We start from the raw sequence: 12876 nt of genomic DNA, 5'->3' as shown, positions 1-12876 counted from the left end.
CAAACTGGTGCAGCCACTATGGAAAACAGGATGGAGATTTCTCAAAAAATCAAAAATAGAAATAACATATGACCCAGCTATCCCACTACTGTGTATCTACCCAAACAACTTGAAATCAAGAATCCAAGTAACATATGCACCCTTATGTTCATTGCAGCGCTATTCATATTGGCCAAGACATGGAAACAACCCAAATGCCCAATGACCGATGATTGGATAAAGAAGATGTGGTATATATATTCACAATGGAATACTACTCAGCCAATATAATTGTTACTTGGCAAAATCCGCCAACATTACAAACCCATATCCTTTCACGCAGCTATTCTACTTCAAGGAATTTACGTAGAAATACACTTCACATATGAATAAACTAAATACGTATACCATTTTTTTACTCCAACATCATTTTATGTAAAAGCAGAAATTTTAAGCAAACTAAATGTCCATTGGTAGAAACCCTGTTAAATAAATTGTAGTACATCCATACAAAGCTGTTGGTACCAACAATGATGAAGCTATTGGAAGGAGTTTCAAAATACATTTACGAAAAAAAAGAAGAGGAACAGGCAAAAAGGAATGGTAAGGCCTGTGTTGAAAGAAACATTTTTGCTTTATAGGGATTATGCATAAAATGTTTCTGGAAGAATACAAAAACAAGTAAACAGAAAAAAGAGAATACATATTTGTTTGCATATATGTAGACTGTTTCTGGAAGAATATATAAGAAACATGTAAGGGGAAGTGAGCAGTTGAGGAGAAAGGGTGAGAAGGATATATACGTGTGTATTTATGTATACGTGCACACACACACACATATATATATGTTATATATGTATGTATGTATAAAAATTTAAAACAATAAATTAGAATCCACTAACAAGATATAGTCAACTGACATTCAGAGCAATCAAATTTTTATGTTTTTATGTTTACTTATAGAAAGCAAGTGAAAACCAAACTAATATTATATAGAAAAAATATAGGACATCGTCCTCTGTACATAAGAGAAAAGCTGAATTTGAGGTTTAGTAAAGAGAGTTTTATTTCTTGGCTATTGTTAGAGGTTAAAAATAAATTGGGACTCTAATCTGTCACCTCAATGGAGATGAACAATAAATACTACTGTCCACTACATATAATTTAAATTATCTCTAGCACCTCTTAATATTAAGCTCAAAAAAAAAGGGAAAATTATTAGTACTTTTCTTATCTATTCCAGAGTTAGCCTCTTTCCAATAATGCCTAAGGTAAAAAAGGAAAAACTGCTTCCTTTCCTTGACACATAAACATTATATGTTAATTACAACAGCATGCTTTTCTATTCAAAATTGTAGTCTTATTAATCACGTAGATAGAGTTGCAACCATCCCAAGTCCATGTATTACAGTTCCAATACAAGAGAGATCAGAAGAGACAGAAGAATGCCACTCTGGCAATTTACAAAGCACTTTTCAGAAAGACTAGTACGGAAACTACTACTGAAGATACTAATAGCGTTTACTTTAAAATTTTAAAAACTGTTTTAACAATCTACCTATTGCGACAACAGTTTCAAATATTAACCACAAAAATATAAACAGAGGAATGAAAAATAAACCTTGACAGCATTTAGGCATAAGTTAGTGGTAGGAATGAGGATGTATGTCAGATGTCAGACACTGCACTCAGAACTCCTGCACCTTACCTTCTTCTGTAGAACATTAACCTTCCGCTCCTTCACATCCAGCATGTCCTTGAGGTCATGTATTTCTCCAGCTTGTGTCCCCTTCTCCTCAGCCATATCCTGAATTTGTTTTGTCTTCTTATTCAGCATGGTTTCCTTCTCTTCCAGACGCAATCGGAGAGCATCCACCTAGGAACGTAAGATTTTTATGATTAATTGAAAAGAAAGGAATGTAATTCCTTTCAAATAGATGTGTATAGTTGCCCAAATGATACTTATAAACTTTCATTTGAATCAAATACATTACCACTCTAAATATAATTATTACTATTTAGAAATCAAACCCTAAAACTTTGCGAGCATGTTTATAATAAAAATAAAATTTACATCAGTTAAGTTTATTATATCAGGATAAACAGAACTGAAACAAGGGGACAAAATGGAGAACTGTTATAAAGAGGATAAGTTTTGCTACTTCTATAAAAGTCCTTTAATCTACAACCATGTTTCTCAAATTTTCTGCGCATTAGAACCACTTAGCGGGTTGAAACAGATTGCCAGCCCCAGCCAACAGAGTTTCTGACTCAGCAGGGTTGGGGCTCAATGCTATGCTGCTTTAGAAAATGTAAAATTGGGAAGAAAACCATAAGCATCACCAAGCATGACACTTGCTGTATCAGATAATGCAATCTAGCTGTAGGACGTGATGAGTTTAGGGGAGACAATCCCATAATTCACTTAGATATCTGTACAAGGCAAGGCAAAGGTGTACTTTCAGACCCCAACACAAGTCAGCTAAAGTCTGGTGTACTGTTACCTTTATTTCTGAAGTTTAACAGCTTTTGTTAGATATAATCTTAAAATAAATAAAAATCTAATCATACCACTTATTTGTAAAATCCATTCATAGGAAATTTCATTAAGCATACTCACACACCAAATTTTTTTTGGTTTTTTGCTTTCCCACTAAGGATTTATAATTCAGCAAATAGTTATACATTTAATTAGAGCAAAACAAGGCAGTGGATTTCTTTCATCTTAAGACAGTGCTTATTCAACAGCAATATAATGTGAGTCATACATGCATGCCACATATAAAATTTTAAATTTTCTACTAGCCACATTAAAAAGTAAAAAAGACCCACCAATTGGGAGAAAATATTTACAAAGCATATATCTGACAAGAGGTTAATCACCAGAATATATAAGAACTCTCACAACTCAGCAACAAAAAAACAAACAACCTGATCAAAAAATGGGCAGAGGATATGAAGAGACATTTCCCCAAAGAAGATATGCAGATGGCCAATAGGCACATGAAAAGATGTTCAACATCACTAATCATCAGGGAAATGCAAATTAAAACGTCACTAAGATATCACCTTACACCCATTAGAATGGTTATAATCACCAAGAAAAAAAGAACAAATGTTGGAGAGGTTGTGAAGAAAAGGGAACCCTCATACACTGCTGGTGGTAATGCAAACTGGTGCAGCCACTGTGGAAAACAGTATGGAGATTCCTCAAAAAATTAAAAATAAAAATACCATATGACCCAGCCATCCCACTACTGGGTATCTATCCAAAGAACTTGAAATCAACAATTCAAAGAAACTTATGCACCCCTGTGTTCATTGCAGCATTATTCAGAATAACCAAGACGTGGAAGCAACTCAAGTCCCCATCAACTGATGACTGGATAAAGATGATGTGGTGTATATATATACAATGGAATACTACTCAGCCGTAAAAAAGACAAAATTGTCCCATTCACAACAACGTGGATGGACCTGGAGGGTATTATGTTAAGCAAAATAAGCCAGACAGACAAAGACAAACACTGTATGGTTTTACTCATATATGGAAGATAAACAAACAGATGGACAAAGAAAACTGTTTAGTGGTTACGAGGGGAAAGGGGGGTGGCGGGTAAGCACAAAGGGTGAAGGGGCACACCTATATGATGACTGACAAATAATAACATACAACTGAAATTTCACAATGTTGTAAACTATCATAACCTCAATTTAAAAAAGAGGTAAAAAAGAAACAGGTAAAATTAATTTTAATAATAAGTCATTTACTCTAACATATCTACAATATTGTCATTTCAAACGTGTAATCCATATTAAAAAAACTGTTAGGTCATTTTACATTCTTTGTTTCATACTAAGTCTTCAAAGTTCAACTCACATTGTAATTTACATTTACATCACATCTCAATTTGGAGTAGCCATATTTCAAGTGCTCAATAGCCACATGTGGCTGGCGGCTACCACAATGACAGTGCAAATCTAAGGTATCAAGTATGTTTCTATAAACCATACTTAATCTTGAACTTACATTATTTCTTCTGTCTGACTGGATTAACCCACAAGAAAAAACAGGTAGTATAGGTAATGACTCACATTTAGAGTACCAAAATTCTCAGGAAAGATCTAACATTATATCTAACTATAAGGTATCTGAGAACCAATACTGTGCGTGTGGTGGTACTTACTGCTCAGTAGGTATTACGGAAAATTTCTTAGGAGACTAGTCTCATTTGAGACTACTACAGTTAAGTCATTATGTACTTACAAATTATGTTGGACTATGCTGGGGAAAAAAAACATGTAAATAAACCAGATTTCACTCTGCTAAACTACATTTCTGTCAACCAACTTCCATGCCACCAGTCTCACCAGGCCAGGAAGTGGGAAGCAATCTTTTTAGGCCCCATTTATAATTTTTCACCACAAGTTCTACTACGCCCCCTCAATAAACACTGTTTCACCTCTAATTTTCCCCTATTCTGCTTTAATAAATGATACATGGTTAACCTTATTATCTTCTAGAAAGGTCCACCTAAGAACTTTCAAACTCTGAAAATATTATTTCTGAAACAATTCTTTTCCTTCTCCTGTGCCTACTAAATGTACTCTTTGTTCACAGCATAACCTGATCTTTCATCCCTATCTTTTTCCTTATTCACATCTATTCTAGTTTTAACTTGTTTTTCTCCCAGGCTTAACAATCATTTCAAACACAGCCTCACATCTTATCTCCTTTTTTTTCAGTCATATCTATTTTACAAATCTTTACTTCTATATTTAACAGCTTTCTTCACTCTACCTTCCTGCATATGGTCATGTACACGCTTGCCAACTGGATACACAGTACATTAAAAATCCTTACACTTCTGTCCTCGAGTGTCGTATTTTCTTCCCTTGCATTCTCCCTGTGGGAAATTTCACTTTCCCACAGCAATCTGGGAAACCTGGACTTAAGAGGATAATGGGCCCAAGATCTCATAGCCATAAACAAGTGATAGAGCAAGGATTTAAGACTAAATGGTCTGTCTCCAGATCCTATGATCCTAACCACTAATTCTGTAATACACTCCTACCCTCAGAGCTAGACCAAAAAGAGTATACATTGTACGATCTCATACATGTAAAATTCTAGAAAATGCAAACTAATTACAGTAATGCAAAGCAGATCAAGGGCTGCCTGGGAATGAAGGAGAGGGAGAGTAGAGAAGAATATCGGGGAGATGCAGGAGAAACGGATTAACAAAGAGGTACAGGAAAACTTTTGGGACAATGTTCATTATCTTGACTGTGGTGTTGGTTTCACAAGAATACGTATTAAAACTTACCAAATTTTACATTTTAAATATATGCAGTTTATGTCAATAAATCTGTTTTATTAAAAAGTAAAATCAGAAAACTTGGTATTGGTATAGTAATAAACCAACAGACTGTTGCAACAGAAGTGGAAGCCCAGTTATAGACCCACACACATAGGGACTCATACATACATAAAACAGAGGTGACACAGAGGGTATAGTATAGACAACAGAGGTAATCAGTGAGGAGGGGATAGAGTATTCAATAAATTGTTTTTAAAGAAGTGGTTACCCATATTCAGAGAGAGAAGATCCCCAACTCGTATCATACATGGAAATGAATTCTGCGTGAACTAAAGATTTATATATGAAAAGCAAATCTTTAAAACTTTTAAAAGGAAAATATTTTTAAGGCATTGAGGCATGGAAGGATATTTTTTAAAAGACACAGAGGGGCCAGCCTGATGGCAGAGTGGTCAAGTTCACAAGCTCCACTTCAGCAGCCGGGGGCTCCTGGGTTCAGATCTCAGACACAGACCTATACAACACTCATCAAGCCATGCTGTGGCAGTATCCCACAGATAACACGGAGGAAAATTGGCAATGGATGTTGCTCAGGGCCAATCTTCTTCATCAAAAAAAAAGAAAGAAAGAAAGGACATAGAAAGGACACATCATAAAGAAAAAGTACTAGCAAACCCAACTATGTTAAAATTTAAAACTTCTGCACATCATGATACCATTTTAAAGTATTTGTTTATTTTATCTACATTTTTATGTGCCTGAAATAGTTCTTAATAAAAATAACATTAAGGAAGATAGAGGCATATTTATACTTGCTTTTAAAAATCTAGATATTTTGTGAACTGGTCAAAATTAAATATAACCCAATATTAAACTTCAATTTTTAAACTTTATTACCATTTAAAATCACTCCAGAAAATTAAATACTTAGATATAAATTTAACAAAACGTGATAGGATCTGTGTGTTGAAAACTAGAAATGGCTAATGAAAGAAATCAAAGGAGATCTAAATGAGCTCTTCCCTTGAGTACTATATAAAATGTAAACTTGACATGTGTCAAGGCAGCCAGCCTACTTAAAATTTTCCTCCAGGACAAGGAAGAAGAAAAGATTATTTAGCAGTGATAAAAAATGTGTTTTACTAACAAACAGTAGAACTACGATAAGTCAAGCCCAATGAATCCAAGAGATGTTACACTAAAAATTTCCAGTTTAGGTGCCTGAATTCAGTACTAAAGACCTCAGAGAAGAATTAAAATCCAACCCAAAACAAAGATGAATTACATAATCACCACTGAGTTCTCCAAAGGTCCTTTCTAAAGTGCAAGATGACAAAAGTATTTAAGTTGACCTCAGTTTTCCCTCATCTACCTATTACAATCAGAAACAGTCTACCATGCAAAGAAGGAAAAAGTTCCAGAAGAGAAATGTCAGAACAGACTGAATAATAATTCAATGGGGAGAAAAGGACTGCCACTAGAGAGCAAAGACCTTTGCAGAATATGAAATTCAATAATCAGGTTCCTCAAGATGCCAAAAGAACCCAGTGATTCTTATCCCTTGGGCATTCAGGCACAGCTCAAGCTGGCCTGTGTGGCTACTAATCCTATTTGACAGTATCAGATTTGGTTCCTGTTAGTTGAATCCATCACACAGCATCAGTTAGCGAGTCAAGAGGGTGCTCACTGAACCCACTGACCCTTCAGCACACTTAAAGAGGTCAAAGTCTTAGAAAAGTATACACGTCAGAAATTTTAAAAATACATAAATCACATACTAAGTTATTTGTACCTAATTTCTACATTCTCATTTGTATTTTATACACTACATATTCCACCTTTAATATGTATACTATGTATTCCAATAACCACAAGGAAAAAACAAAGCAACTCACATAAAAACATTTTACACAATAGCCCCAAAATACACTACTAAATTTCTATAATAAAGGCAAAAAGTCCGGACATTTAAACCTGTAGATAAGTCTAATTTCCTTGTTTCTCAGTTCTTCTCAGCATTAACAACAGAAAAATGAAAGGCTTTCCATCTGTGGGTCAAGAATCAGAACACAGGAAAACACCCCTCATCATTTCTAAATGTTTCTCATTCTGATGGTACCAAAGTCTCACAGGACAATACCTGTGAGACCTCATATTGCTGCTTCTTTACCAAAAGTACCCAGATGTCCTGGTTGTGCTTTTAGGTTAGATCCCTGATCAGTTTAGTGGCCTGGAAATGTGCCAGTGCTAACCAGTCATAAAAACCTGCATGCCATTTTGAGGGAATGTCAGGTATGAGAACCACAGGAATTGGTGACTGAAAAAAGCAAAGAATGAAAACCCTTGTTATAAACATATAAACCTTCGGTGTAAGGATAGCTGTAAAGGCAGGCTTTGACATAAAAAATATTTCATATCACAAATACTTGGCACAGAAATTACCCCAGTCCATACTCTAATTACTAAATTATCTTTTCTTTACTAAGTATTTAACTCAAATCACCTGTGTACACTTTTACTTGGTCTGTTTTTTCGTGCAACGCAGAATTTAAATGTGCTGGTCTGGACATCTAAGATGAAAACAACCACAAAACCCACTTTGTCACTCCTAGATTAACTGCTCCGAATTCTAACTGATCCTTTGGTTTGGAGTGAAGTAAAATCATAGCATAATTTTGCGTGAGGTCCATATTGTGCAAACCACAAAAAACACTCAGGAAAGCGCCTCAGAGACTGGCAGGACACACAGTCATCACCCGAACACCATTCCTGGCAGAAGGAATAAGACCTTGTTTATTTATATCAACTGAGCTGGAGGAACAGAGTCCACCCACCTTGCCACGCATAAAGGCCTGAGGCAGGTAAGTTATGCCAACTTCAACAAAAACAGAAGGTTTTTCTCTAAAAGGATTTCTCTATCGACAGACAGGAACAGAAAAATGGCAACCTTGCTGTTTTGGCTTCTCACTTCTGATCACAAAACTATTATCTCAACCTATCTTAACCTTCTTTTGTTTTATCTCAATAAATAAATCTATCTAAATGCACATTAGCAGTAATAATTGCATGGAAACAGTAGCTTGTTTCCTATAATTTCTCTCTTGGCTTTATCAATATGACTCATCCCCTTTCTAATTCTTGGACCACACCTTTTCAGTTTTCTTCACTGCATCCTGTCTTTTCCGCTTCTTCACATTTCACTTCATACAACTTCCTTTGGAAAAAAACAATTCAATCCTAAGGCTTTAACCACCACCTCCATAATGACAGCTTCCAAATCTTTATTCCTAGCCCCAATCGGTTATAAAAACCTGAGATTCTAACAAAATTTTCTACTTAAACCAGATCTTCCATTGAATATTTAGTTTAGAATGAGATCTTTTTTTTAGAACCGTGTGTGTGTGTGTGTGTGTGAGGAAGATTGGCCCTGAGCTAATATCTGTTGCCATTCTTCCTCTTTTTGCTTGAGGAAGACTGCCGCTGAGGTACATCTGTGCCAACCTTCCTCTATTTTTTTATGTGGGATGCTGCCATAGCAAGGCTTGACAAGTGGTGCTAGATCTGCGCCAGGGATCCAAACCTGCAAACTCCATGCCTCCGAAGCAGAGCGTGTGAACTTAACCAGTACACCATGGCGCCAGCCCCTAGAACCTTTTCTTTTAAAGGATCTTTAAAGATCACCTAATATGGTCAAACATTAATGTAAATTAAATGAGTCGTGTCTATCATATTATTTTCTGCATTTTTCCTGTATTTGGCAGTATTTCATAAATTTTTTTAAAATTAAATCATCTAAATTCCTAATTTTAAGGTGAGGAAATCAAAGCCCAAACTAAGTGACTTGCCCAAGATCACTATGTATAATTTCCTATCACCACATTTCCCATTGTTCCCATCTGGAAAGGAGGCCGAATGAAGGGCACTGGGCCATGGGACTCACAATGTACACAAGTAAATCTTTTTAAAAGGCTTTGAGGCAACAAACTGCATGGAGCTCTGACGTGTCATACCAGACAAAAAGCTGAAGAACTCAGAGAAACATCGAAAAGGCCAGGGGTAGAGATGCACCATTCCACAGTACACAGTTTATTTGTACTTTGTGTACTAAAAATAAAAATAAAGACTGCAAATATAAATCTAAAAAACCAATGTCAATATCATCTCCACCTATTTTCCCTTGAAAATTCATAACAGAAAAAGAAGACACAATAATAGTTACATAAAGTATATTGTAATAAGCTGTATTCAGGTATGCAGCCCTAATAGAAATGTTAATACTCTTGGTCTCTGCAAATCCCATAAAGCAAGACAGTCAGTCAAACTAGTTCTTCTCCTTGACCCCTCTAAGCCAATACATCTGTAACACTTCCTCATTCTACTATCAGAACTAAGATCAACTAAGCCTTACAGCTCTCTCTATGTGAAAACCCTTGGAATCACAAAGAGAGAATTTCCACATTTGAAGAAATCTTAACGGTCACTTGTTTCAATCTCACATAAAGTCTGAATCACTTTATACAATATCCCTTTTACACAGGAATCTCTAGTATTTATTTGAACACCGCCAATAAAAAACAGGTGCAAAGTTCCTCTCTAGAAGCTGCCCACACTCTGCTTTTAACAAGTATAGTAAAAAGCTCTCTCTTACTTTGAAGTAAAAAAAATCGTGTTTTTCTATAGTTTTATCCTTGGCCCAAGTTCGACCTCTTAGGCCAGACTCTCTTCCATAACAGCCATTCAGATACAAGCTGAAGACCATGTACTCCCAAGACCACTTCTTTTCCAAGCTATCACTCAGCTGTTCCTTGATATTCCACAGTTTCAGACTCTGCGTCTAAACATGCCTAAATGTGCCGATGTCCCTTAAATCACTGTATCCAGAACTCAGTATTTTAGATGTCATCCTTATTTCTAGACACTTCTAAAACAACCTAAGAATGCATAAAGTTTTTGGTTTTTTGTAAGGTTTTCTTGGCAAAGTGAGTTTGGCAGCCGCTTTACAGATATTGAAGGATCACTTAAAGTAGACTGTTTTGTTTTGCTTTTTTGGTTTTTTTTTGGAAGGATAGAAAAATAAAGATTTTTACAGTCATCCTATTAAATTTTATCCTGCTTGATTTAGCCCATTATTCTGTTTTAAAGTTCTTTTGGAATGCTGAATTTCTAATCTAACATGCATGTTACCCACCCCTACCCCATATTTTTTCCCATCCAATTCATTAATAAAAAATATTTAACAAGAGTCAAGGTTAGAGATACAAGATACTACCAGAAAGTTAGATGTAGGTTAACATACATCATTAAATACCATCTTTTGGGAAAAGTCAATTGACAGCCACGAAGAAACCTAATTATCAGCTTATCCGCTTACATTTCTCCATCTTATTTACATTGCCTTGCCAACGCCTTGAAGATGCATAGATCTACTATATCTCCCATATATTCCTGATCTTCCAGACTAGAAATCCTACCAAAGAATATAAAATGAGCCTGAGATGATCCAGTTTTAATGCTGACTTTTAGTGATCACACTTCTACTTCAAGGTCCTCCAACATTCCATTCTAAAACTGCACCTTAGGAAAAAGATCAGGTTTTGCATAGATTTGGCAATCCTCTTTCTTCCCTGCTTTGAAAATCAAAATGACACTTGCTCAGGGGCTGGCCCAGTGGCATAGTGGTTAAGTTCGGGCACTCTGCTTAAGCGGCCCAGGGTCACAGGTTCGGATCCTGGGCATGGACCTAGCATCACTCATCAAGCCACACTTTGGTGGCATCCCACATAAAACAGAAGATTGGCACAGTTGTTAGCTCAGCAGAAATATTCCTCAGGCAAAAAGAGGAAGATTGGCAAGAGATGTTAGCTCAGGGCCAGTCTTCCTCACACACACAAAATTAATAAATGACACTTACTCAAAGCCAAGCTCAGAAACCTCTTGTATCTTCCTGATTCCTCCACGACGATCAGTAACACATCAGTGATTTTTATTTGCACATGGGATTTAAACTGTCTCAACCAAAGACAAAAAATTTTATAGCACTTCTCAAACTGAAGAAATTGTTAAAATGCAAACTGTGATTCAGGAGGTCTGAAGTAGGGCTCAAGATTTTGTGTTTCTAATAAGCTCTTAGGTGAGCCTACGTTGCTGCTCTTTGAACCTCACCGTGAGCAGCAAGGTTGCAGATCTCTTGCATGCTTTCTTATAGTTTCTCTTTTCACACAGCATGGGCTTCATTTTCATGTTTCCGCTGTTGAAATATACACCCTACCCTTCTCAGTCCTTTGATGTTCATCTTGATGGGGAAGACAAAACAATCTGGAGGCAGAATTTAGGCTGCTCTATCATCTAGCAACATTATTCTAACAAGTAGAAGCAACCAATAAGCTCTTCCTTTTATGATCTTTCTCCAAATGTCTTCATTTTATTGGATAAACTTCAATTGATTTTGGAGTTTTTGTTTTAACAGCACTATTGTTGTTAGGCCTGTGCCAGACTCTTATATTGGTATTTGATTATTTTTTCCTACTTGTCATATTAACGTCCTTTTTCTACTATTCTTTCTTGCATCTCACTCCTTCCTCCAAGATACAATTTTTCTCTTTAGTCGATCTTTCTCTGTGGATCCATGAGTAGTAAACTCTCTCAGTTTGTGTTAGTCTGAAAAAATATCTTTATTCTACCTCCACTGATGAATGAGAGTTTAGCTAGGTATAGGATTATGAACTGCCAACGTCTTTCACTGAACTTTGAAGATTTTACTCTACTATATTCTCACTCTTGTTGCTGCTGTTTAAAAGTCTGCTGCTGGCCTAATTGTCAGTCCTTTGTCGGTTAACTGTCTTTTCTCTCTGGCAGCTTTTAAGATCAGTTTATCTATGGTTTTGTTATGATGTATTTAGGTGTGGATATTTTCCTGCTCAAGAATTATTTGCTCCTGAACTGAAGGTCCATTACTATCAACAAGTCATAAAACTGCTCAGCAATTCTCTCTTTTAAAATAGCCACCAATTTCCTCTATCCTCTCCTTTTGAAACTCCCATAGACTTCTATTTCCACAGACTTCTCTTTAGTAATTTCTATCTTTTTATCTGTCCTATTGCTCTCTGGATAGTATCTCATTAGATCTATCTTCCAATTCACTAATTGTCCCTGCAGTTCTCTCTAATCTGCAGTTTAACATATTGAGTTTTTCATTTTAGTTGTTATATGTTTCATGTCTAAAACCCTGTATTGTTCTTTTATAACCTGCCTGGTACTATTTAGTGTTTTGCTCTTTGTTCATGTTTTAAATCCTTTCTTCACGTATTTAATAATAATAATAGTTAATATTTACTGAGTGCTCTCTGTACATATAACTCATTTAATTCTCATAACAGTCTATGAGGTAATGCTATTATTCTTCTCACAGATGAGGAAATTGAGGCACAAAAAGTATAAACTCAGAGAAGAACTAAAGAACTAAATTTCTCTGATTCCTCCATTCACTTAAAACTATCACTGATCCATGCGGAGTTCTACTGTTGTTTTATTTTATAGTAGTCCCCCCTTATCTGTGGTTTTATTTTATAGTAGTCCC

The 12876-nt window shown here is 35.8% G+C and overlaps 1 protein-coding gene across 11 annotated transcripts in view; it reads right to left on the bottom strand.

Annotated features, from left to right (window-relative positions):
* The window catches only part of ERC1 (ELKS/RAB6-interacting/CAST family member 1), a 519222-nt gene that overhangs the window by 368856 nt on the left and 137490 nt on the right, over nt 1-12876 (bottom strand). For all 11 annotated transcript variants that reach the window (XM_046661687.1, XM_046661678.1, XM_046661716.1 and 8 more), the window contains one exon: nt 1688-1855. In XM_046661687.1, the coding sequence (XP_046517643.1) occupies nt 1688-1855 (168 nt within the window). The remainder of the gene's footprint in view (nt 1-1687; nt 1856-12876) is intronic.

The sequence above is a fragment of the Equus quagga genome, chromosome 1 (assembly GCF_021613505.1).
Source record: "Equus quagga isolate Etosha38 chromosome 1, UCLA_HA_Equagga_1.0, whole genome shotgun sequence".
Taxonomy (NCBI): Eukaryota; Metazoa; Chordata; class Mammalia; order Perissodactyla; family Equidae; genus Equus; species Equus quagga.
The sequence above is the reverse complement of the archived record's forward strand: the minus strand, read 5'-3'. Positions and strand labels throughout refer to the sequence as shown.